The sequence below is a fragment of the Meriones unguiculatus genome, chromosome 16 (assembly GCF_030254825.1).
Source record: "Meriones unguiculatus strain TT.TT164.6M chromosome 16, Bangor_MerUng_6.1, whole genome shotgun sequence".
NCBI classification, from domain to species: domain Eukaryota; kingdom Metazoa; phylum Chordata; class Mammalia; order Rodentia; family Muridae; genus Meriones; species Meriones unguiculatus.
This window is the reverse complement of record NC_083363.1, coordinates 10,490,626-10,515,443: the sequence shown is the minus strand read 5'-3', so window position 1 is coordinate 10,515,443 and position 24,818 is coordinate 10,490,626. Positions and strand designations below refer to the sequence as shown.

The window sequence follows — 24,818 nt, the reverse complement described above, 5'->3', positions numbered from 1 at the left end:
TGGCACATCCACCTTGGCCACAGACCCCTCCCAGGCACAAAGGTTCCATCAGGCCCCACTCCTGGCTCCTACTTTTATGGTATCACACCAAAGAGATTGAACATGTTACTTTTTATTTAAAAAGTGTTCCTAGCCCTGCCTGGGGCTCCTATACAAAACAGAACACAACCTAAATGAGGCTGCTTTCCGACTCTACACGCTGGAGCACAGTGCTAGGAGTTAGCAAATGGAATGTGTGCTGAAGGAAGGCACCCAGGAGGCTCCTACCCCATTCCTCAGGATGGCACCAGCTGTCCCGTTGCCTTTCTCTTCACCACAGAGGAAGAAAAGGCAGTCTTTTGAGACGCTCCATGAAGTTGAGCATGGATGGCTTCATCACCATGCTGGGGCAGTGTTGGCGAGACGCCTCATTCGCCTGAAGTAGGAAACAGGTGGTTAGCTGAGGCTGGTCACGGCCCTGGGTGGCCACCCTCCTGGGTATGTTATTTTGCTAGAGTAGCTAGGTGTGGGGGCCATGTAGCAGGAAGAGTCTCCAGCCTTTTCTTGACCTTGCCAGTTGGCTGCACAGGCCTTATTTATCTCTATAGAAACCTGTGAGGAGATATTGTTCTCTCCAAGGAAATGTACCCTGGGGCCTGATCCCCAAAGAAACTGCCTCTTGAAACTAGGTTTCTAGGGAGAAGATAGCCCTGCCTCTGTCAGGGATGATGGGTGCCTGTGGGTATACCTTGTGTTCCTGTCTTGATCCCGGATCTTCTTCTCCATCTCAGCATCGGTCAGCGTCTCCAGCAGGGGGCACCACTGGTCAGCATCTCCTGTATTTCGGATGGCGATCTCCACCGTGGGAAGTGGGTTCTCACTGAGGGAAGGGAGACAGGGAAGAACAGGGCTAGTTAACAGAACAGCAGTTAGGAAGTGCCCCAGAAAACACTGCTTTCCACCCTGCTGTCCCTTAGCAGAGGGCCAGGCATGGCAGGGAGACCCACTTTCTTGTTGGCTCCTTCAGCAGCAATGCTGATGGGCAGCTGGGGAATGGCCTCTATCACTGTCTCAAGCATGATGCCAGGACCTGCCCCAGCAAGAAACACATTCGATAGCCTCCCTTCAAAGCCAATTCTTGATAAGAATTGAGAGCGCTTCTGGTGGGTACAGCTGTCCTGTTTACCCAACTGTTCAGGGCCGGTACCCACCAAGATAAGAGGTGGTGGTGTATAAAGACTTCCTCACAAAGCTCAGCCTCCTCACAGAGGCCCACTGGGCTGCCCTGCTCTCAGGTGTTGTATACACTTACTCCCTGGCTCACTTCATGGGGTCCACACTAAGCCCTGGAGAAGCCAGCATATTTGTTTTGAGACAGACAGCTGGTTGGCAGAGAACTGAGGCTAGATACGATACCTCCAGACCTGAGCCTTCCAGATACCACCTGACTCTGCCTGAAAGTAGAGGGTGGCCACCTGTTCAAACGTCTTGCCAAATGTACACAATGGTGTGAGCAAAGTGGGGCAAAGGCAATGTCTGTGGCTGTGCGCCTCTGGACCTTCGTTTCCAAGTTGGTAAGAGGAAGCTAAGGAGGTGCCCAATGTGTTAGAGCAAACCCTATCCTGGCAGGAAGCCTCACAGCATGGCTCTAACCAGGTACTCTCCTCCTCTCCACTGTCACACTGGCCTTCCCTAGCTTTTAGCCCTCTCCCAGCTAGATGGCCTTCCTGTCTCCTGAGGCACAGTCCCTCAGGAGATGGTCACCTTACTCTACCTATACAATCCTAACCAGGTGTGTGCCCACCCTGCCGTCCTGCGGTACCTTGTCAACTCTGGGAAAGGAGGAACCTGAGGGTTACTTGGCAGAGGAAAGTGGGATAAGCACAGCTGAGTGGGCTGTTTGGTTTTGTCTAAAATATGGGAGCAGAGTTTACCGTCAGGAGAGTTAACCTTAAAGCAGCTAATATTCACTGTCGAAGTCTCCTCAGAATCAGGTCTTTACACAGCCTTCTTTAGGCTTCAGGAATAGTGGACTTCACAGAAGCAAACTCCTACACTTGGTTTGACGGCAGTCACGACTCCTCACCACTGTACTATGCTAGTACAGGCCAAACCTGGCAGCTAAGAGTGAACCCAGCCCAACTCAGAAAGGCTGGGCTGGGACCAATTCTTGGCATAAGGATTTCAGGGACCTCTAGCCTGATCAAGGCCAGAGTCTGACTGAAGTTGGTTCCACAGACCAGGAGAGCCTAGGCTCCTTGGCAGACATAGGTCTAACTTGCTACTGAAGTTCAGCTTACAACACCCACACCCACAGGCCCCACAAAACCTGGAAGTCCAAACTCCTGATAGTGACTCAAAGGCCCGAGGCTGTCAGCCCCGGCCCTTGTGGTCTGTTCCTGGAGCCAGCCTCTTCTTGGCAGCTTGATTTAGAAATCCAGGAACAGCCCAGCCAGACTCATCCCTCATCTTCAGGTCATCTCCCTCGGGAGGGCAGCCTTGAAAGGCGCCAAGCCCAGGCTGAAAGAGTCAAAACATGTTTTCCTCTGAACTTAAATAAGAGCTGGCAAACAGCCCCAGGGGCCCCTTTGTTTACCTCCCCTTGACTCTGGGAAGATTTCACACCAATGGGTTTGTTCAAAAATAGAACTGCTAGAGCTGACCATGGAAAGGATGGGCTTAGAGCCAACACTAGCTGCGTCAGGTTTGTGGGGACATGCAAGCAGAGACACTGCCCTAAGTCCCAAAGTCTGTGGGCCACTGGAGTCAGCCAGCATCCATTATACCAAGGGAGTTCCTACTCATGAACTTTGAGGCCAGGGGGGGGCTCTGGACATTCTCCTGCCACATAAGGGCTGCTGGAAGACGACAGTGAGAGAGGAAGGACTGATGCTACTGGAGTGGACTTGAGTTTGTTTTTGATGTAGGGTTTTTTGTTGTCTTTTAAGACAGGGTCTTCTGTAGTCCTGGCACTCAGTATGTACATCAGACAGACCTCTACCTCAGAGATCTACCTACCCTTTCTCCCAAATGCTGGGACTAAAGGCATATGCCACCATACCAAACCTCAATGTTAGATTTTGTTTTCATGACCTGTGACAGGCAAGCTGAGAAGCAGTATCATTTTCATTATAAAAAAAGAGAACAGAGACTGCCCAAGGCCACTCAACTGGGGGGAAAGAGACCAAATTCTATAGCCAGCCATGTTTGCAAGTCTTGGCTGCCATGCCCCTTCAGTGCTCTCTGGAAAAAGGCAATCTTGTGGGCAAGCTGCTAATACAATAGGCATTAGGCAGTGCTTTTTAGATGTAACATGTACACAATATATATTTCCATATATATGTATTGTACACATAAATGTGTGTATAAGACAGATGACACTAACATCTGGACTTAGAGCCTTCATCAAACTATCAACTTTTGTGCTACAAAGGACGCTATCAAAAGTGAAAAGGCAGCCCAGAAGATAGAAAAAGATATATACAAATCCTACCTACTGAGGAATGTATATCCAGACTAAATGAAGAACTCTTAGAAACCAACAATAAAACCTGTTAAAAATATAGGCTAGTAAGAAAGCTTGGTATGGTCCCAAGTTCAATTCAAGTACCTACAAGGTGGAAGGAAAGAGCTGACTTCTACAATTTGCTCTCTGTGCACATGTGCACCCGCACCCCTCCCCCAATAAACTGGGGTGGGGCCAATTACCTGAACAAGCCATTTCCAAACATGTTCCACACACACACACACACACACACACACACAAAGGGGCAATAAAAATGAAAAGATGCTCATTAAGAAATGCAACTCCAGCCTGTATTATTTTACATTCACCAGGATAGCTAGAGTCAGAAAGTAAGAGCAAGCACTGGCCAGGATGTAGACTCCGAATCCCACAGCACAGGTGGGATCTGTAGGATGATGCAATCACTGTAAATAAAACAAACAACAACAAAAAAAAACCAGTTCAGCAGTTCCTCAAATACCAAGTGTGATAGCTCATGTAATCCAGGCTCTTAGAGGAGTCTGAGCCAAGAGGACTGCCATTACTTAAGGGCTAGGCTGGGCTACAAAGTGAGATCCTATCTCAGTAAAACAAAACAAAATAGAAGTTAACAGAGTTACCACTTAATCCAGAAATACTACTACTGTATAGATAGCCAAGATACTGACAAGAGTATTTAAACACAGCAAATATCCTTAGCATAATTTACAATAGACAAAAAGTAGAAACAACCTACAATTGAATGGATAAATCAAATGTATTTATTTAAGCAGAGGAATATTATTCAGCTGCAAGAATGGAGTTCTGATGTTACAACATAGATGACCTGAAAACATTATAGTAGGAAGCTAGTCATAAGGCCATATACTGTCAGCCCAGGCTATGTGGCAGGACCCTTACTCAACAGAATGAAAACCAATCAGACCAAACCAAACATGCAAATAAAGGGCCAGACATGGCAACTCATACCTATAATTCCATTTGGAAGATAAAGCATGAAGATCAAAAGTTCTAGACCTGCCTAGACTACAGAATGATTTCAAGGCCAGCAACTTAGTGTGACCCTACCTTGAAACCAAAAAGTAAAAGGAGGCCAGACCTTTAACTCAGGGGTTGGGAGGCAAAAGCAGCAGATCTCTGTGAGTTTGAGACCAACCTAGTCTACAAGTGAGTTCCAGGCCAGCCTTATGTTCAATTTCTAATAATAACAAAAATTAAATACATTTTAAACTAAATCAAATGTCTAGTATGGTAATGTGAATTGTCTCTCAATGGGTTGGTTGTTATAAAAATAAAACCCTTACCAGGCGGTGGTCATATACACCTTTAATCCCAGCACTCAGGAGGCAGGGGCAGGTGAATCTCTGTGAATTTGAGGCCAACCTGATCTACAGAGTGAGTTCCAGGACAGCAAGGGCTACACAGAGAAACCCTGTCTTGAAAAACCAAACCAAAGCAAACCCCTCTCTACCAGTATGCGCTGGCTAATGGAGTTCTAGGTTACCTGTCCTCTGTGGTGCATGCCTAACCAGCCCAAAGGAGATCTAGCAATCCCCTACCTGCTGATGCTGCACCAGCAGACGACCATGTTTCTCTGTCCCTCATTTAGGCTCAGCCAAGCCCTCTGACCAAGTAAACCTTCATCAAGTACACCAGCACACAATGCTGGCAGGGCTGTGGATGTAAGCACAGCCTGTCCTCAGAGGACAGACACTAGTGGCTGAGCTCCACACAGCACTACTTGGGATGGGCAGTGTGGCCTTCTCTCTGCTCTTCCTGCCCCAGCTGACCCTGACCATACAGCTTCCCCTTCAGCTTGGTGCCTACCCCAGGACCCTTTCTTCTGGTATACTAGGAGTCACAGCACATTGATGGCCATATGTAACACACCTGTCTCTCCCCTGTACCAGACAGGATGCTGTTCTCTGGTCTCTGGGTTTGGAGCACAGGATTAGCTCAGGAGAAATTATTAGTAATTTTGCAATTCTCCTAAGAGCAAGCTCCCTGCTGCCTTACCTAGCTCCTTCCTCATCAGACCCATTCCATTTCCCAATATTTGTCACAGCCCTTCTTTAAAAAAAAAAAAATGAAAAAAGATTTATCGGCTTCATTATTTTATGTGTAAGAGTGTTTTCCCTCCATAGATGTATGTGTACTATGTACATGGGCAGCTAGAAGTGGATGCCAGATTCCAAGTTACAGATAGGTGGGAGCCACTAGGTGGTAGAAGGGCAGCAGCCTGGGTCCCCTGCAAGAGCAGCCAGTGCTCTGAACCACTGAGCCATCAGTCCTTGGCACAGCCCTTCTGTCCTCGTTCTGGTTCTGAGATGTCTGTGTTGCTCTAACTCAGTTCTGTACTGTAGGAGTCTGGAGCCTGTTACTAGTCGGTCACACACCTACTTTTCCCCTCCTCGTGCTTCTTCTTGTTCCTGCCTGCCTTTATCCCCTGTCTGTCCTACCACTAAAAGGCACAGCCTTCTAATACATGGGTATCCTGATGCTGTTCACATGTCTGTGATCAGCAGCTCTCTCTGCTATTCTGTAGATACAACCACCGACTAGGGCCCAGTGGAGTGGGTACAGGGGAAAGGACATGAACATGCAGAGATTGGCAGACTGCCTGGGAGGACTTTAGTGTGCTTCCAACATGAGGTCATACAGGCTTAGAACTTAAAACTCGTTTAAGAGGTCATGGGATACAGTGCTTGCCATATTCTGTGCATGTCAGAGACCAGGCTGGGGCTCGTTCAACGAGGAACTGTAAGGATGGTAGGGACAACAATCATTTTCCTGTGCTAAGTGGTTAAGAAATCCCTATTTCCACATGCCCACGGGGAGAGGTGATGCAGTGCTGGGAACAACGGGAGCATCAGGAGTTCTGGTGGTTTCTGTCCTCTGGATGTGGATGTGTAGGAAGAACTAGGCTCTGATTCTCTATGTCCTGATTGCCACTACTAGGTCTCATGATGCCCAAATGGTCCAACATACAGGACAGGTTTGAGAGCTCACCAGGCCTGGTTGGCTGGGAAGATAAAATAGCCTTTTCTGATTCTGAGAACAACTGCTGGGGATATATTCCAGGAATCCGGGCAGGCCACAGTGGAAGGACATTTATTTGCTCATAGTTCTACCAGGCCTACACTTAGTCCCAAATTTTGAAATCTGACCACAGCAGAGCCAGACCCTTCTAGTCCACACCTGGGACTCATGCAATGGTCCCAAGTTCTGTCCTAACACTACTGGGTGGCTTCCAGAGGGTTTGCTCTGGAGCACAGGAAAACTGTAGGCAGCCAGGAAATCAAGGACCTGAAGCTGTAACGTAATGTAAAGGTCTGATAATGTAAATGCTGTTAAGTGTTGGCAACTGAAGATGGCAGCAGGACCCTTCATGAACCTCAAGAAGCTGCACTTCTCGAGCACTTGAGGCTGCCACAGCAGGGTGAAACTGACACTTGGTACCTGGCTGCTAGGAGCAGCAAGGGGCACCTGCATGTACACATTCTGAAAGTGGGTTCCTGCTCAACTACTGGCTTGTGGATGGATCCTGTGTGTCAGTGTCACTCCCAGGCCTAGACAACGTTACCAGGTATCACAGGACCTCAGCTTGACTCTGGGGAGCTAGGTCACCCTACATCGGCTCTGCGGCCTGCTGGCCTTGGCTCCACACAAGGTGAATGGACATCCTGGATGCACCTACAAGTAGGCTTCTTTCAGGAATGGCGAGGCATAGGACCTCAGAAATCAAGGCTGGAGAGCAGAGCTCCTTGGCCAATGGGCTGCTGGAGAAGTCACAGCAGCTCCTGCCTGCTTAGCTAATCAAGTGCTTGGGCTGAGGGGGACATACCCTTTTGGGTGGGCCTCATCCCCCTCCCCCTTTCTAAAAACATTTTGATTATTTTATGTGCTTGGGTGTACTGCCTGCAAGCATGTCTGCATGCCCCTTACAGTCTCGGTGCCCACAGAGAGCGCTGGATACCCTTGGGACTGAAGCTACTTCTCTTCAGCCCTCTTTGCTCTTGCTCATACTTACAGGAAAGCTGATTCTTGGCATGTCTGGTAAACCTAGCTGAGTAAAAAAACCTACTAACAAACTTCCTGAATTGCCATGTCTTTGTAAAAAGCCCTTTGTTCTTGCTTTTCCTAAGCATTCCAGTTTCCAAAGAAGTCTCTTTCCATTGTAGGCAAGGAAGCGGACAAAAATGTAAGACCAGAGGGAAGGATGATCATACTAGTTATCCTACCTGAAGGCATAGGTCTTCTGGTGCCAGCTCAGCTGTCCCCGAATGCTGTATGCAATGGTGGTGACAAACTCCCCACCTAACCCCAGCTCTGAGCACAGCTTCAGGGCAAACTTCTCAGGGGAGTTCTCCTTCTCTGACATGTCCCATTCGAACTGGTCCACCAGGGAGATGTTTCCCACATGGATGTTCAGCTGTGGCAGAAACCAATAAGCACAAGTGAGAGCTGGAAATATTGTCAGCCCAGGAATGCTGTGAGGCGGTGGGGACAAAGCATTCTCAACTGCCAGGTCTGAGGAAATTGTGCCTATGACTCAGGAGTTAAGTACCATGGCTGGCCCTGGTATGTCTAGTTTCTTGTTTACAAAAGAAGATCAAACCCACAAATCTCTCAGGTAGTCACTAGACACTGAGCTTCTGGGTACCTGATTCCACCTTAACCCCTCTTCTCATTACCCTTGTATCCCATGCTGAGCCAGTGTCTTCCTTGTCCTTTACACCTGTGGCAATCAATCGTTATGTAGCTATGCTGGATACGTACAGTGCAGCTTACATGCCACTCTTCAGAGACTGTTCTTGAGCCTGTTTTAGCCACTGTCTATTCCCTAATGTCACTGCTTTAGAATCATCTTACCTGGCAACTCACAGGTACACTGCCTTATCTACTCCTTACCCTTTAGAAAGACACGCCTATTCTCCGTGGAAGGAAAACACAAACTCCGCAAAGCTGTCCTCTCAACTCCACACATTCATCACAGTAGGCAGGCCTGTGTGGCACGCACGCACGCACCCCAATAGTAGTTAAAAAAAAAAAAAAATCAACACAGACACATGCATCCTAGCACACACACTAATTATAAAGCTAGAAAAGATTAAACACAGTAAAATATACCCATTAGGATGGCTATTATCAAACAAGGGAAGAAGGGAGGGAGAAATGAAGGAAAGAAGGGAGGGAGGGAAGTAGGGAGGGAGGCAGGCAGGCAGTAACAACTTCTGGTGACTATGGGGAGAAATTGGAACCATAGTGAATTGTTAGGGGGAATGTAAAATGGTGTAACTGCTGTGCAAGTTTGGTAGGTCCTCAAAATACTAAATAGCCAAGTGACCTAGGAATTTTAACTTGTGAGTAGAAACCCCAAAGAACTGAAAGCAGGAATACAAACAGGTATGTGAAGCATATTTCTGGCCCAGCCCAGAAGGATATTGCATTGATGCTATGCACCTCACTGTAGCCTTTCATACTCTGCCCACCAGCTGCTTTCACCTTCTAAGGCGGGGTTTACTGACTCAGGGCTCGGTGGAGATATAGCAGCACTGGCTGTCCTACCCACAATGTGACACTACTCTGAAAAGTCAGCCCACCCACTCCTGAGGACATAGTTAGGTTGTCCCTGAAGAGTGTCTTCCCAGAAACTACATTCCACAGCAAGAACCCTGCAGGTTTCCACCAAGGGCTGAGTGTCTTCTTAGCATCTACCTTGATGATGACGCGCTGGTCAGATTGATCCTCCAGGATGCTGTCTGTGGGGTAGGACTCAATCTGCTGTCTAATGGCAGAGGCAATAGCTGGCACGAAAGTCAGTGGATTCAAATCCAGGTCATCACAAAGGATTTCTGAAAACATCTCAGGGGTCATTAGCTTCTCTGAAATTAGAAAATGCAAATGTTCCAACCTGTTTGTAGTGCCTCATTTCATGATGCTCACACCTGTCCAGACTTCTCCCATCCCCTCCTCCTCTGTCAAACCTCTCCTCATGCAGATGTGCATGACTGGGCAACTGAACCTGGCCTTCCCAGACGCTCACAACAGCAGAGGATGAAGTGTCCTTTTCCTTCTAGGCCCCAGGCCCTGCCCGAGGGAATCTTTCCATGGGTCACATCCTATGAAACTAGAGTGTATTCTCAGAACCAAATCTGGGCAGTCAAGATTCCCTCTATTTGACCTATTCTTTTGCAGCCATGCCTACTTGCCTCCAGCCACCCTTCATCTGTGATATCTGTTTCTGTAATCTAAGCATTTGAGAAACTAGAATCATACCTTATGCAACTTTGGGAGTAACTTTTTTCTAGTCAGAAAAATTCTTCACAGAAGCTAGCCATTGTGGTGCATGCCTTTAATCCAAGCACTTGGGAGGCAGAGTCAGATGGATCTCTGATTTAAGGTTAGCCTGGTCTACACAGCGAGTTCCAAGCCAGCCAGGGCTACACAGTGACACTGTGTCTCAAACAAACAAACAAACAAACAAACAACAAAAATTCCGCAGAAATTCATACAGGTTGTTACTTCCTTTTTATTGCTAAATGACATTCTACAGGGGATTCACATTTTGTTTAACTACTCACCCACCAAAGGGCATAGAGGCTTCCTCTGATTTTTGGCTATTACGCACAGAGCTACCATCAATATCCACATCTAGGTTTCAGTGTAAATACATGTCTTCAGGACTTCTCTGGGACGCTCCCTCTACTGCAGCTGTTCCCTCACACTGCAGTCCCGGCTAGCTTTTCAACTGTTTTCCAGAGCAGCGTGGACTTCTGCATTTCCACCAGTGTGTGAGGGACTCCGGTCTTTCACATCTCACCAGCATTAACTGGCATTGTCACTAGTTTTAATTTGCATTTCTCAAATGGTTTATTAATAAAGCAGAATACCTTTCCGATGTTTACTTCCATCTATGCATCCTTAGTGAAATGTCTCTTCATGTCTCCTGTCCTAAGACATCTTTTCAGATTTATTTATGTGTGAGTGTTCTGTTTGAATATGTCCGTGTATCCCTTGCATACCTGGTGCCTGCAGAGGCCAAAAGGCATCAGATGCCCTTGAAATGGAGTTACAGACCACTGTGAGCCCCTAAGTGGGTGCTAGGAATTGAACCTGGCTCCTCTGGAATAGCAGCCAGCTTTCTTAACCTCTGAGCCATCTCTGAAGCCTGTGTTCTTATTCTAATTATACTGTTTGCTTTTTTGAGTTTTCCCAATTTGTTCTTTCAAGTTTCATACAAACTTCCTTCCCTGTGATCTTTTTAGAGACAGGGTCTCACTGTGCAGCCCTCCCTGGCTTGCCTGTACCTTGCTATGTAGACTTTGAGCTCGGAGATTAGCCTGCTTCTGTGCTCTGGGAACTGGGATCACAGGACTGTCTTCTTTTTCACTCTTCTGACAGGGCCTTTTCCAGAGCAAAGTTGTGATGACATCTAAATTTTAGTAATTTCTATTCTGAACTGTGCTGCTGGTGTCTAAGATTCTTTGTCTAGCCCTAAACACCCAAGATTTTCTTATTCCTTCCCACAACAAGTTTAATAATTTTGTGGGTTTTTCTGTTATTGTGTTATTGTTGTTTGTTTTGGTTTCGCAAGACAGTATGTCTCTGTGTAGCCTTGGCTGTCCTGGCTTTGTACAATAGGCTAGCCTTGAACTCACAGGGATCAGCCTGCCTGCCTCCCTCAGTTGCTGGGATTACAGGTGTGTGCCACCACACTCAGCTCCAGTTTTATGTTTTATATACTTTAAGTCTGTGATTCTTTCAGAGTTTAGTATTAGGTATGAGATTAGGTCAAGGTTTATTATCCTTGGATATTCAATTGCTCTGGCATCATTTTGTCTGAGGGACTATCTTTTTTTTCTCTAATCAATTGCATTTGCATTTGTTTGTTTGTTTGTTTTTGGGTCAAAATCAGTAGGGTTAGGAAAGGGGTGAAGGTAGAAACATGAGTTGACCTTGTGACTTTAGAAACAAAGCTGAGGGTGAGCTGTGGGGAGGCAGCTGGACTGGGTCTGAGCAATATCTTGGTCATCAACAGAATCAGATACTTGCCATGCCAAGCTCCTAGAGTGGTGCTTCTCAACCTTCCTAATGCTGTGACCCTTTAATACAGTTCCTCATGCTGTGGTGACCTTAGATACAGAATTATTTCGTTGTTAATTCATAACTAATTTTGCTACTGTTATGAATTGTAATGCAATATCTGTGTTTTCCAATGCTATTGGGCAACCCTGTGAAAGGATTGTTCAACCACCAAAGGGGTTGTGACTCACAGGATGAGCACCACTACCCTAGAGCTAACTAACTCACGGGAGGGTGGAGCCTGAAACTCACATACTGTGGTCACTGGTTTGTGTTTATGTTCTGCTGTTTGTTTTTTTGTTAGAGCCTTACAAATGTAGCCCAGGCTGACCATGACTGCGCGGCCCTCCTGCTTCTACTTCCAAAGTGCTACAACTACAAGTACACAGTGCTTGATTTCAGAAATGCACTTTTTTTCTTTGTTTTATTTTGGGAGCTTAGGTCTCACTATGTAGCTGTAGCTGTCCTGAGACCACGATGGCCTCAAAATCATAGAGATCTGCCTGCCTCTAAATCCCAGTACTGTGACTGAGGACATACCTACCACCTTTGGGCTCCAGTTTTATTTTTAAATAAACACAAAATATTGTTTCCCCATCGCTTTTTCATATATCCTACGTGTTGTTGACTCTCCTCCCTTGCTGTTTTTTCCATGCTGATTGATATACTTTTATCATTCACATTGCTGATTTTCACAAATTATTTTACTTTATCTTCTCTGTTGCTATATGGATTAAGCCAGTCAATAGAGCCACATACCACTACATATGTATTTATTTATTGAGAACTGTAAGCTTAAGGTAGTACAGACAGGCCCTGCCTTCTCTAATGAGTTCTCATTCACTTGCTACAGGGCCAACTGTCATTAACTGTGTCCTTATTTTGTCTCACATTAACATCTACTTTCTGCCATGAGTGGAGGCATTGTGAGGCCTCAACAGAAGAAAACTTTATTTAGCAGCTGAATCTTGGACGTCCCATCCTTCAGAGACAAACATCAGTGAGTCTCTTATGTTTACTTATGAATCACCCAGGTTTGGGTATCTTGTTATAGCAAAAGAAAACGAACTAAGACACATGCCCAGTCCACAAGGAACAGGGCACATGACAGAACAAACCCAGAGTTTACAACCTTAAAAACCATGCCACAAGGCTGCAAATGTCAAGTCTAGAATCAGCCTGAGAGGCAGCAGGTGGGAAAGTGGGCATTTTCACATAAGGCCATGGCAAACTGACTATCCACATACCATTCATGTTCCAGGTAAAAGCATCCCGCAGCTTCTGCCCATCTATCTCCATGTCCAGCCGGATGGGTACCAGCACCTCAGGCTGTGATGCATTCTCATGGATCACAGCTGGATCGTGGTCATCAAAGCTGAAAGTGACACAGTAGCAGCTGTCAGTGAGAGCTCTAGGGTTCCCTGTGTCTAGGTCCCCAGGAACACAAGTTTCCAGCTTCCCTCTGCACTCTGGGGCACTGTAAATACGGTTGGAAGAGAAAGGCCATTTCTTCCAGGTATTTGTCATCGAACACTGAGGAAGCATAGAAGAGGTTGCCAGGGGTTCCCAAGGCCCATCTAATGGGAGTACAGAGGAGGATAAACAAGCTCAAACATGTCTACGGTTAAGTTCTGCATCAGGGCAGACCAGTATGCTTCATAAGCACATCAGAAGAACCAGGAAACTGCTGCCCTGGAAGGAAAAAAAACGATACATGCTAGCAGGGTCTAGAAGCTCATGTCTGTAATCCCAGCACTGGGGAAGCTGACCCAGGAAAACTGCCAGGAGTCTGAGGTCATTGTGGGATACAGAGTAGATCTTGTTTAAAAAAATCAAACAAAACCCACCCCTTCCTCTTAAAGCTCAGAGAATATCTCTGAAGATAGGGTAGAAAACACTAAGAGCCATAGGTCAACACTTACTGAGAAGAGTGGGGAGGGAACTGTGAAAGGGAAAGTGTCTTCAACACTCAAAAGGTTCACTGCACTCAGGAACTCATAGCACCTTTGAAAAATCAAGCCAGCGTTCTAGCAGGAGTTGGGGAGGGCCCTAAATTTCAAGTGTTCTTCTAAGAAATCCAGAGGGAGCTTTCACAGATGGAGGAGCCCATCACAGGGGCAGAGACTGGAATGATGTGGCTGTGACTTTAAGCTAGGGAACTTACAGCCACCGGAGCTGAAAGGGGTGGGCATCAGATCCTCCCTAACCCCCCACGCCAGCCTCTGAAGGGAGCAATGACCCTCCCACACCTTGATCAGGCCTATGCACCTGTGTCAGACTCCTGACTTAAGTACTGTTGTAAGTCACTACAGAGGTTTCAGCAGCCATTGAGAACTGACCTGGTGAGAGTCATGTGGAAATCATCTGAAACCCTCCAGACAGGCTGTGGGGTATCAGATGTAACATACACCAGGGAAAGGCCCACACCCCCAAAAGGTGTGGGTGCTACGGAAGGGGAATACTCGAGAGACACACCAGGCAGCCAGGGAGGATGGGAAAAGCCAAGGATGACAATCTGAAGAGAACCTCATCGGAGGCAGTGGCTGGGTAGCATCTGTGAAAACTCAGGGTCACTGATGAGTGCCTCTCTGGGAACGAGACTACAGAGCACTGGGAAAAGGGGGAATGTGCAGAGCCGAGCACAGCAGTGCTTACTCACCACAAGGGGAAAGTTCTCTTCTTGTCCCGACCCATGCGGTTCCTGTTGATCGTGGTGGAGCATGGCACAGCATCCAGATGGTGGGAGCTGTTGGGCAGGGTGGGGACCCACTGGCTATTTCTCTTGGCCTTCTGTTCCCTGAAGAGACAGAGAAGAAAGTGACCCTGTCAAAGCAGGAGTCAGATTCTGCTCACTGGGAACCAACCCATGTTCAGTGGGCACTACTGTGTCCCTGGCAGGCTCCCAGATCCTGTGGAGGACATGTTACCCTGGGATACTCTTCCTGGCACCTAGAGGTACCTGTGTGAGAAGGGCACAGACATATTAGACACAGAGTAGAGCATGGTGGTGCAGCTTTTAACCCCAGTACTCAGGAGGTACAGGTACTGAGTGGTAGACGATTTTTTTTTTTTTAAAGATTTATTTATTTTGGGGGCTGGAGAGATGGCTCAGCGGTTAAGAGCACTGGCTGTTCTTCCAGAGGACCTGAGTTCAATTCCAGCAACCACATGGTGGCTCACAACCATCTGTAATGGAATCTGATTCCCTCTTCTGCTGTGTAGCAAAACAGTATTCATATACATAAAATAAATATATTAAAAAAAAAACATATATATATATATTTTTTTTTTGGTTATGTATACAATGTCCTGCCTGAATGTACACCTGAATGCCAGAAGAGGGCATCAGATCTTATTATAGATGGTTGTGACCATGTGATTGCTGGGAATTGAACTCAGAACTCAGGACCTCTGAAAAAGCAAGCAGTGCTCTTAACCTCTGAGCCATCTCTCTAGCCTGATAGAGGAATTTTTGAGTTCCAGGGAAGCCAGGGTTGAGGCAAAGTGAAATCTCGAAAGACGCCCCCACCCCCTTTTATTTTTGAGGGAAAAAAAAAAATCTAGGGCACTTAACACCTTTAATGCTAAGGTCTAGGGCTACCCTCTGGGCAAGGGTGGGGGCAGGGGCACAGGACCGTATGGTCTGAAACACTGCAAGTCTAGCTCGGCCCTTATGATCTCCCACCTTTGAGACCTGGGACATAACCCCAGGAACTGGGGACTAATTTGCACACAACTTAACAGCTGGCACAGCCGACCAGTTTCCATCTCAGCCTATGTGGACAAATGGTTCATGAAGAGTGTGAAATTTTAAGTAGCAAATTCCTAAGCCCCACCCAGATTCAGTGTCCATCTCTGGAGGGGGCAGGCCTTCTTTGCACCTTCCAGACAATTCTAGCGCAGCTGCACCTGCATTTGGAAACTGCGTATCTTTAGCACTCACCCCTTCTGTGCTGACCCCACCCCTTACCCTCAAATCCTGTCCTATCTCCAATCTTTTCCAAGAATCCCAAGACAGGACAAATATCTAGTGACAGGAGGGGTAGGCTTCCAGGCCCTTTGTCAGGCCGACTGAGCAGTGTAGCTGCTTGCTTCAAACGTTGGACACCGCTTTCCCTGTTTTGGCTTCAAGGCAAAAGGAATCTACTCCCTCAGCTGGTCCTCATATGACACAATCAAGAAACTGTTTACCGCTGTATAAAGGGCCCCCAGCTGACATGTGCAAACATAAAAGTGTCAGCCATATGTACATAATTTCCTTCTGTGACTTCCTGGGAAGGTCTAACTATCCTTATGTTCTTACCACATCCCTTGGGGGGAAAAAGAATCTGCTGAGCACACGTCTATAAAGCTCACAGGATTGGATGGACGCCACCCTCTCTGGAGGCTGAGGGGGACCAGAAAAGCAATCGAACAACAGAGATGAAGAAAAGTCTGGATGGAAATAATTCCCACAACCACATCAGTCTGAACAGTACCTTCCTCCTTCAGGACCCTCAGGCTCTGTACATTAAAACTTTCTTTTCTCTCTGCTTCTTGATAAGGTCTCACTATTAGCCCACAGAGGCCTTAAAACCACCACCCTCCTGCTTTCACTTCAAAATTCTGTGATTACAGGTGTGTGCCAAACTATTTTTTTTTTTAAGCTTTGAACTTTTAAAATGACATGAGTGACTGGGGATGTAGCCCAACAGGAAAGCATGGACATGATTAGCAAAGAAGGCCCAGCTCCATTCTCAGCCCCATCCCTACTACAAGATTACAGAGAAGACAAGCATTCCTCCTTTGTTTGTTTACCTCTTGTATTGCTAGATATGGACTGCTTGTTTCTCGTGTTCCATGGTCGGGGTGCAGCTCAGAGGTGGAACACAAGCTCATGGACTCCTGGGTTTGATCCTAGCATCACTACTTACCAAATCTACTGGCGTTTGCAGTTTACTTTTAAGTCTAGATGGGTAGACACTAGATACAACACAGTGCGTTTTTAATTATTTGCCATGTTGTTGCACAAATACTTTCATAAAAGTTCTGTTCTAGGCTGGGGAGATGGTTCAGTAGGTAAATGCGCTTGTGTTGCAAGTGTGGTGATCTGAGCACGTGTAAACATGGGGGGAACTCCACAGAGCTGTCCCCCGACTTCCACATGCATGCCATGGCAATCTCCCCAACCCACAAAAATAGATCTTTAATAACTATTTTTGGGGATGCGGGAGGGAGGGTGGAATGGGGAGGAGAAGATAGAGGGGCCTATGACAATTAAACTGAATTAATAAAAAAAAACCCACAAAAAAGAAAAAAATTGCACTTAAAACAAACTTATTTTTATACTTTTAAAAGAGGGAAACGCAGGTGGATTTCTGAGTTTGAGACCAGCCTTGTCTATAGAACGAGTGCCAGGACTACACAGAGAAAAACAAAACAAAACTTTGTGTTTGGACCTGAGGAGGTAGATGGATTGGTGCAGTGCCTGCCCGGCAGACATAAAGTCCTGAGCAACCCCCAGCACTGTGATAATCAGGCATGGCAGCACACACCTGTAATCTGTGTAGCCAGGAGGTGGAGGCAGGAGGATCTAAGTTTAACACCATACTTAACTATACAGCAAGTTTAAGGCCAGCCTGGGCTACATGAGACCCTGTCTCAAAAAGAAAAAGTTCTTTCAAAGTTCTACATGTATATATTAAAATATTGTTTCTTTTTGGGAGTTTTATCTGAGTCACTAATTTTTTTGGTAAATGAGTCCCAGTTTCAGAACATTCCAGAATTCAAGACTTGGCCTATTTTTCTTAAGAATTCCAAAGATACAGAAGGAACTTAGACACCTAGGTCAGATGACTATAAACACAGTAAGTAAAGTATTGAAACGTGTTTCAGTTCAATCTCATTGTAACCTGCTCTTCAATATGAGAACTGCCCACCCACCACACCTGAAGCATACGGAGATTAGGAGGGTGTACCTGAGGTAGGTGGGGGGCTCTGTGCTGATGGACACAGCCTTGTACTTCTCATCGTTGCCATCCAGAATCTCCTCTACCTCGGAGGCCTTCAGCAGTGTCACACTGGTGGCGAGGGTGGTGTAGCCATGATCTGTAGGCAGAGAGACCCCACTGTGGTCATCCTGCAGCAGTGTGAGTGAGCTGCCAACCAACTTGATTCAGCACATGAGGTCCTCACATGCGGGAGGTGGGGAAAGCAAGGTGTCAAACTCACTACTGCTGGGTGCTAGCCTCTTCCAAAAGGGCAACCAGGCTGACGGCCATCTTAGGGGAGAAAGCCTCTGCTGGGATGGATTTGAACCAATTCGCCTCCTAAGAGCACTAGCTCAGGGGCAGAGATGTTTGGGGCAGCAGCAGCTAGGGGCTGCCAGGAAGGCCTCCGAGTAACACCCCAGTGGGAAGAGGTCTGACACCACCACAATCTAAACACAAAGCAAGGTAGGAGACAGAATGAAAGAGCACTACTTTTCTTTTAAAACAAGGAGCCCAGAGAGTTGGAAAGAACTGTTTCACACGGAGCAAGTTACCATCCCTGAGCCAGTCCAGGTGTGCTGTCTAGAAAACAAGACAGACTTCATACGCTGTTACCCCAGCTCTTCTAGGAAACCTTTGTCAAGAGCTGCTACTTAGCTGCAGAACCTGGTTATCTTCGCTGGAGGAACCTCTTGGTTACAGGGAGGGAAGACACACAGCAGAAAGACCACTTAGGCTTCATGGGAACTAAAGGAAGGGCAGGCAAAGCTAGACAGCCACCATGCTAGTGACTGTACTCCACTTGTGGCAGAGGGGAAACAGAGGAAACTGTTCAGGCAGCAGTGGATCTGCTTTAGTGGTGACCAAAAAGCAGCTCTGGCTCCTGCATTAAAAGAACCCCCAATTTACCGTGACAAAACTACATTAGCACCTACAGACAAGACAGACTGCAAAGTGCTAGCGAACATGCGTGCACACATGCACGCACGCATGCACACATGCACGCACGCATGCACCGAGGCCCAGGGCAGCTCTCTACAGGGTGCCTCTGCGAAGCCAAATGTCCTGTCGCTCCCCTACCCACATGTTCCTGCCAGAGCCCCCGTAAGACGTGACGAGCATCACCACTCTGCAGAGCTGCCACAGCCCAGAGCCGGAACTAGTCTCCTGGCATCAAAGGGCTCACGTGGCAAGCCCTGGCACAGGGCAGGCCACACGGAATGGGCACATGCACGTGAACAGAGCGCACCGGCTGCTGAGATGAAGTACTACAGGGTAAATGTGCTCTGCGAGGGAGGCGGTGAAAGCCCCGAGGAAAGTGACGTTGGGACCACCATCTGCTACTAGGGCTGCAGGGGGATGACTACAGCAACACACTCACAGCAAATGGGAGCGAATCACAGCATTCCTAAAACGTTTTGAGACCAACATGTCTTCACAGCACCTGCTACCGCCCTGACCCCAGCCCCTCACACAGCCCCTGGCCCAGCCAGGAACACACAACAGCGGAGCACCAAAGGCTCGCTGGTCACTCTCACCTGAACCACGTGCGCACTGGCAGGGTGGCCCGCCCCTGGGATGCTTCCTACCACTAAGGTCAGGCTGCAATGAAGACACTGGAGTGAAAACGTTTTATCTTCATGACATAAGCGAGTGGTTTTGAAACAGGTTTACAAACCCTCGTGAAGACGCACCCTTAGTGTTAGGTTTTGTTTTTTTACCATGTGACGATGCAACTATTTTCTTCCTCTCTTCCACAGTGGCTAGTCGCCTCCAGAGTGAGGGGTATCTCTTGTACAGAGAACCTCGGAACATACGGAGGTAGTTCCCCACCTATGAGTAAAGCAAGAAGGCTCATTATGAGGGTCAGGCCATCCACCACTACACGAAAGGGTTCTGGCATAGAGGATTTGCCGGAGCAAGCGAACGAGGTTCAAGGCCTCCAGACGCCAGCCTTTCAGCAGTCGTAAAACACATTCTGCTGACATCAAGGGTTCAACAGCAGTGCACATCTGGCTGGCATCTGTGTATTCTGACATCAGAACTAAGTTCCAAAAGGCCTGACCAGATGTCTACGAGGGAGAACCCCAGAGCTTAGTAAGAAGCTTGTGATTCTGGTCTGACTAGAGATTGTTGGCACTTTTCTGAAATCTGAGACTCCTGTGACCTTCTTTTATCTTAAGGAGCAGACTTTGATATTTTTACAAGGCAATAAACACCAAAAAGTCTTTAATTTTAGACAGATGCAAGATAATCTGTCTTGTTGCCTGTGTTGCTTTGTTTAGTAACAAAACTCAAACCAGAGACACCAAAGAAATTTTCATTGTCTAAAAAAGCACTATATTAGTAATCCCTAGACTATCATGTAAATCACTACTTCCTCTAAGTAATAGCTTCAGTTTGCTTGTAGCAATAATAAAATAATAAGTACAGCCTTCAAGCGAAGCTAGTCTTTTATAAAGATACTCTATGGTCTCACCGACTCTTCAGAGATGATGTCTTTAGAGTCACACTGTGAGGATAACCAGTGGAGGCAGTACAAGGTACTGGCTTTGGCCTCTTACTGACCTGTCAAATGCTTAACAACCGTGCCTTTTTTTCTAAGACATATTCTCGCCACATAGCCCTCGCTGGTATGGAATTCGCTGTGTAGACGAGGCTGTCCTTGAACTCACAGAAATGGGCCTGCCTCTACTCAGAGATGGGACTAAAGGCGTGTACGGCCACGCTAGGCCCTCAAGTCTTAATTCTGCTCTAGAAAGGATCACTTCTATTTTTCTTTTCATCTATCTCCCTATCAAAGCTTACATTTATAAAGTGAAAGCAGTTTCTGCACTTTGCTTCCAGAAGAGATTTACATGACCAACAGCCAGAGCTGCTGAGCCAAAGAGCCGGACATCTATACATAGCAACTTGGTTTGTATACATCTATACAGCAACTTGGTTTGTGGGTTATGATCACGCAAAGTACCATTTCATTCAGTTTTGGAAAGAAGTTAGCAATGTTGTCCTCCACAGCTACTGTGGGGATCCTGCATGGCTTTTGTACCACGGACTCTAGGACATTAGGGCTGGACTGCTCGGCGTTTCCTAAATCAGTCTTTACCCTCTCTGGAATACAAAATCACGATTCTGGACTTGGGCATTCATTTCTTCAAAGTTCTGTGACTTGTGTGGCACATGACAGGATGACAGCGGCACACAGTTACAGCCACTGCACATGCCACACAATGCTAGTGTTGCTGTGTCTGGCCCATCTGTCTTAACAGACGAAGGGGCCGAGGGCCATCATTTATACAACACTGCCACAGGACCTGCAGATAGAAAGTACTACAGGAATCGTACTATGCTCTTCCCAAAACCAAAGCCAGACCCTAGAGAATGAAAAGGAAAAAAAAAAAAAAAAAAAAAAAAACCCTTTCCATTTCGGTATCAGGATAATTATTCTCATTCAACTGAAAGGTTGTTGATAGCTTTCTAAAACCTAACACATGCTATGACCATGATCTCAAAAAGCCATGTTTTTCCAGTTTAAGCATTTCAGATGCGTGAGAAAAGAGCTCAGGGGAAAAGCATGTGTTCAGCATGCACAAGGCTCTAGGTTCAACTCCTATCATGAGAAAAAGAGGAGTTGAGGCAGGCAGAGGGAGAAGAGGGTAAGGAGGCAGCGCAAGCTGTCACTCCGCCTCTAAGGCTCTTCCCACTGACCAGAAGCTCTCTTTTAATCACCCCACCAGGTGAGAATTTTCCTTTCAAAATTACCACCAGCCACTCAGAGTTGGCTGGTGGTAATCACACATTTACCCTTTCCTACGTCAGACCAGGTCAATGTTTCTTTCAACAAGTTCTTCTGCACAGAACGTTCAAAGTGCTCAACTGCCTTACGGACCTTGCATTTGAGCAAATGCCTGACGGCCAACAAGGACCATCACCAGCTGTGGGAGACGGACAGGCACTGTGGAACAGCAGCACTCCAGTGATGGTGTGAACATGTCACCGCAGAACTCGCACTTTTGTTTAGTGGAAAATGGTGAGAGTGAAAACCCTTAAAGTCTGGATGGTTCTAACACCCGTGCCATTACCTGACACCAACACGCTACTGAAAAACAGGAGTCAACCGTCGGCATTCTGAAATGGCTTTAGCTCTCCAGGGTGGCTACTTACCTCCTTACACGTCTACTGACTGACATTTAAACACAAGGATTTTATTTTATTTTTTCCTTTTGAGACAGGGTCTCGCTATGTAGATCAGGCTAAACTCAAACTCACCCTGTACTTCTACCTCCCGGGTGGGCAGATTAAAGGTGCGGCCCACTGCCTGGCTGCCCACATCTTAAAAAAATAAAAATGAGGAGAGAGAGACATCCACTGGGCATGGTGCCACTTGGAGGCAGAGGCATGTGGATTTCTCTGAGTTCGAGGCCAGCCTGGTCTACAAAGTGGAGTTACAGGCCTGCCAGGGTTACACAATGAGAACTTGGTTCAAAAAGAATCAGAAAGGGGACACATAAACTGGTTGGTGGTTGCCCTTAATTGGAAGGAGGCTAGTAAAAATAATAATAATAATAATAATAATAATTCATACACTTGGCTGGTCAGAAGGACTAACTGTAGGGTTTTTCCAAGGCAGTGGTTCTCAATTTTTGTAATGCTGTAAACCTTTAATACAGGTTCTCATGTTATGGTGGCCTCCAACCATAAAATTCTTTCATTGTTACTTCAAATCTGTAATTTTGCTGCTGTTATGAGTTGTAATGTAAAGATATGACACGCAGGGCATCTGATATCCTGTGAAAGGGTCTCCAAAGGAATAGCAACCCACAGCTTAAGAAACACCGTCCTAGGGAAATTTGTCCACCTGACTGAACAGAAGCTGTCTCTTCTACCTACGGGTTAGCGATCCTTCTGATTTATCCCCTATAATAAGACTCAAAACACGTTCACAGATACCCAAAATGTTAGTGCTTCTGGCCTGGGGGCCTCATCCATGCAAAACCAAACATTCTTCTCCAACCACTTTCTTAAAGGTCAGGAGGCTTCAGCAGCCCACCTCAGAAGCAAGGACACGAAAGGGAGGGGCTTTCCTAAGCCTCAGGCTTACAACTTGGAGCTCTCAAGCCCACGGCAGTGGGGTGCACGAGAGCTGCCCAAGGGTTCAAGAGCACTAACTGCACCTCCACCTGCAAGCGCCCAGGGGCTTCCCGAACGTCCTCTTCCCATCTGCTTGGGGCGTACCGGCTGGACACTCTAAGCTGGGGCAAATGCTTAGGTAAGAAAACCCAGAAGGTCCAGGCTGGAGAGGGCCCGGCCACGCCCACCAGGCCACGCCCCAGCTGCGCGCACGCGCCCGCCTCCGCGATGAATGGAGGCGCGCACTCGGGCAGCACAGGCCCGCCCCGGTAGCTCGAGCGGGCCAGCCGCAGCCCGGGAAGCCGAGAACGCGCCGCGGGGCTACCTCGGAACCGATCATGTAGAACTCGCCGTCGTCCTCCAGCTGGAACTTGACGGGCTTCTGCCCGAAGGTCTTGCTTAAAGCCATCATCATCATGGCGGCGGGGGAAACCGGCAGCCCGGGTCGAGCTGGAAAGAATCCGGTGGGCCGGGGCGGGGCCGAGGTGCGTTGGACCTAAGGGAACGGAGGTCAGGAGGCGAAGTACGGGCCGAGCGAGCCGGGCGGGCGCTCGCGCCGCTACTGGGTTCCTCAGCAGCCGCTGCGACGAGTAGGCCGCCCTCGGTGCGCATGCGCGGGGGCTGACGCTAACGTGCGCGCCGCCGCCTGTGCAGCGCACGGCCGAGCGCGCTCTCGCGGGCCCTTAAAGGAACCCGAGCTCTTCCCAAGTCTGGTATGGAAGAAACGTTCCCACCGACAGAAATAGCCACTGAGGCCCTGCCCCACGCAGTGGCTTTCTTAGTTGCACAGCCAGAGCTGGAACTCCTTCCGGGGGGTGAAGAAAATAAGTGAGACCTTAAGCAGGCAGAAGGACCGCTCCATCTGGAAGCCCGAGGGAGTCTGGGTGGGCATGGCGACCCCCAGGCTGGCGCCTCAGGTTCTCCACCCGAAAGTGCCCTGGGAACGGCTGTCTCCGCTGCAGGCCCACAGTTGTTCCCGAGGCAGTAGGCATGGGAAGAACGACAGTATTGGATGGAGGTTGGTACTGTTCAGAGACCCAGGTGATGTGCCAGGTGAACGGGAAGGGCCCACGTGCATTCCTCTGTTTTGCAAGCTTGGTGCCCACAAGCCCAGCCCTGTTCTATGCCTCTGCCCCTCGTTCTTTAACAGCCCTGAGGGAGGACAGTGCCTCTGGGAACTGTTCAAGCAGTCCACCACCTGTTGAACACAGCAGTGACTAAAAAATGCTTAAGCAATGTTTATTGTAGCACTATTACAGGAGCTAACTTATAGCCCAGCAAATTCAGTATAGGTCGAGGGAGTGGTGGTGCAGGCCTTTAGCCCCAGCCCTCAGGAGGCAGAGGCAGGAGGATTTCTGTGGCAAGCCTGGTCTACAGAGGGAGTTCCAGAACAGCCAGGGCTATGTAGACAAACGCTGTCTCAGAAAACAAAACAAAACAAAAGTGTGTACATGATGGAATTTTTTTTTCAGTCACACACACACACACACACACACGCAGAAATTATTTGCAGGAAAATGGATGCAACTGGAGACATGTTTTCTCTCATTGGTGGTTTCTAGAATCTGTAGACACATAAATTATGTATTATACAGAACATGAAAGTAAAAGTGACATTGTGTAGGGGAGCAAAGGCACTACAGGAGTGGGAGGGGAGATAATGGAAGGGGGAATGTGCAAAAATATAAATACTTCTATGAAAGTTGAAAAACAAACAGTGGCCAGTTAGTGACACAAGTGACCATAACGGTCAGTCTAAAGAGATGGCAGTTCTGACAGGAGTCATTATGAAGGAGATGCTAAAGAACCAGGAAGGGCTGTGATAACCATGAGTTTTGGCCACTGTTCTCATAGCCATGGGAAGCAGTGTTAAGGGCCAGGCATGATGGCTCACACCTTTAATCCCAGCCTTCAGAACTCCAGTCATAGGCAGGCTAATCTCTGGGAGTTCCAGGACAGCCATGGATATTTAATGAGACCATGCCTCCCCGAGAGGGTAGTTAGGCATGATCAGATAAAAGGACCACTGCTTTGGAGGATGACTTAAAGGGACAAAGGAGAAAATAGGCAGCCTGTTAAAAAGTTGCTGCGGGTGTCCTTCTCTGCTCGTGCAGGAATGAAGTAAGAGAAACCCTAAACATTGGGCCTAG

The 24,818-nt window shown here is 47.6% G+C and overlaps 1 protein-coding gene across 2 annotated transcripts; it reads right to left on the bottom strand.

Annotated features, from left to right (window-relative positions):
- Positions 1-96: 96 nt before the first annotated feature.
- Positions 97-23,295, bottom strand: Smarcb1 (SWI/SNF related, matrix associated, actin dependent regulator of chromatin, subfamily b, member 1). Of its 2 annotated transcripts, none has more exons than XM_021653763.2 (9): positions 22,994-23,295; positions 19,233-19,371; positions 17,527-17,656; positions 14,229-14,366; positions 12,817-12,944; positions 9,203-9,369; positions 7,726-7,916; positions 728-859; positions 97-415 (listed from the first exon to the last, which is right to left on the bottom strand). In XM_021653763.2, exons 1-9 carry the CDS (start codon positions 23,084-23,086, stop codon positions 376-378), a joined length of 1,158 nt encoding a protein of 385 aa, XP_021509438.1. In that variant the 5' UTR covers positions 23,087-23,295; the 3' UTR covers positions 97-375. The 2 variants fall into 2 exon arrangements, with proteins under 2 accessions (XP_021509438.1, XP_021509439.1); XM_021653764.2 differs by having other exon boundaries at positions 19,260-19,371.
- Positions 23,296-24,818: the final 1,523 nt, after the last annotated feature.

Excerpts from the sequence above, each read along its gene's own strand:
- Smarcb1 (XM_021653763.2), bottom strand. The coding sequence starts at position 23,086 with ATGATGATGATGGCTTTAAGCAAGACCTTCGGGCAGAAGCCCGTCAAG. Across the intron at positions 14,367-17,526 it reads GAGCCCCCCACCTACCTCAG|GGAACAGAAGGCCAAGAGAA; the intron begins GTACACCCTCCT and ends CTGTCTCTTCAG. Across the intron at positions 12,945-14,228 it reads AAGAGAACTTTCCCCTTGTG|CTTTGATGACCACGATCCAG; the intron begins GTGAGTAAGCAC and ends TGTCACTTTCAG.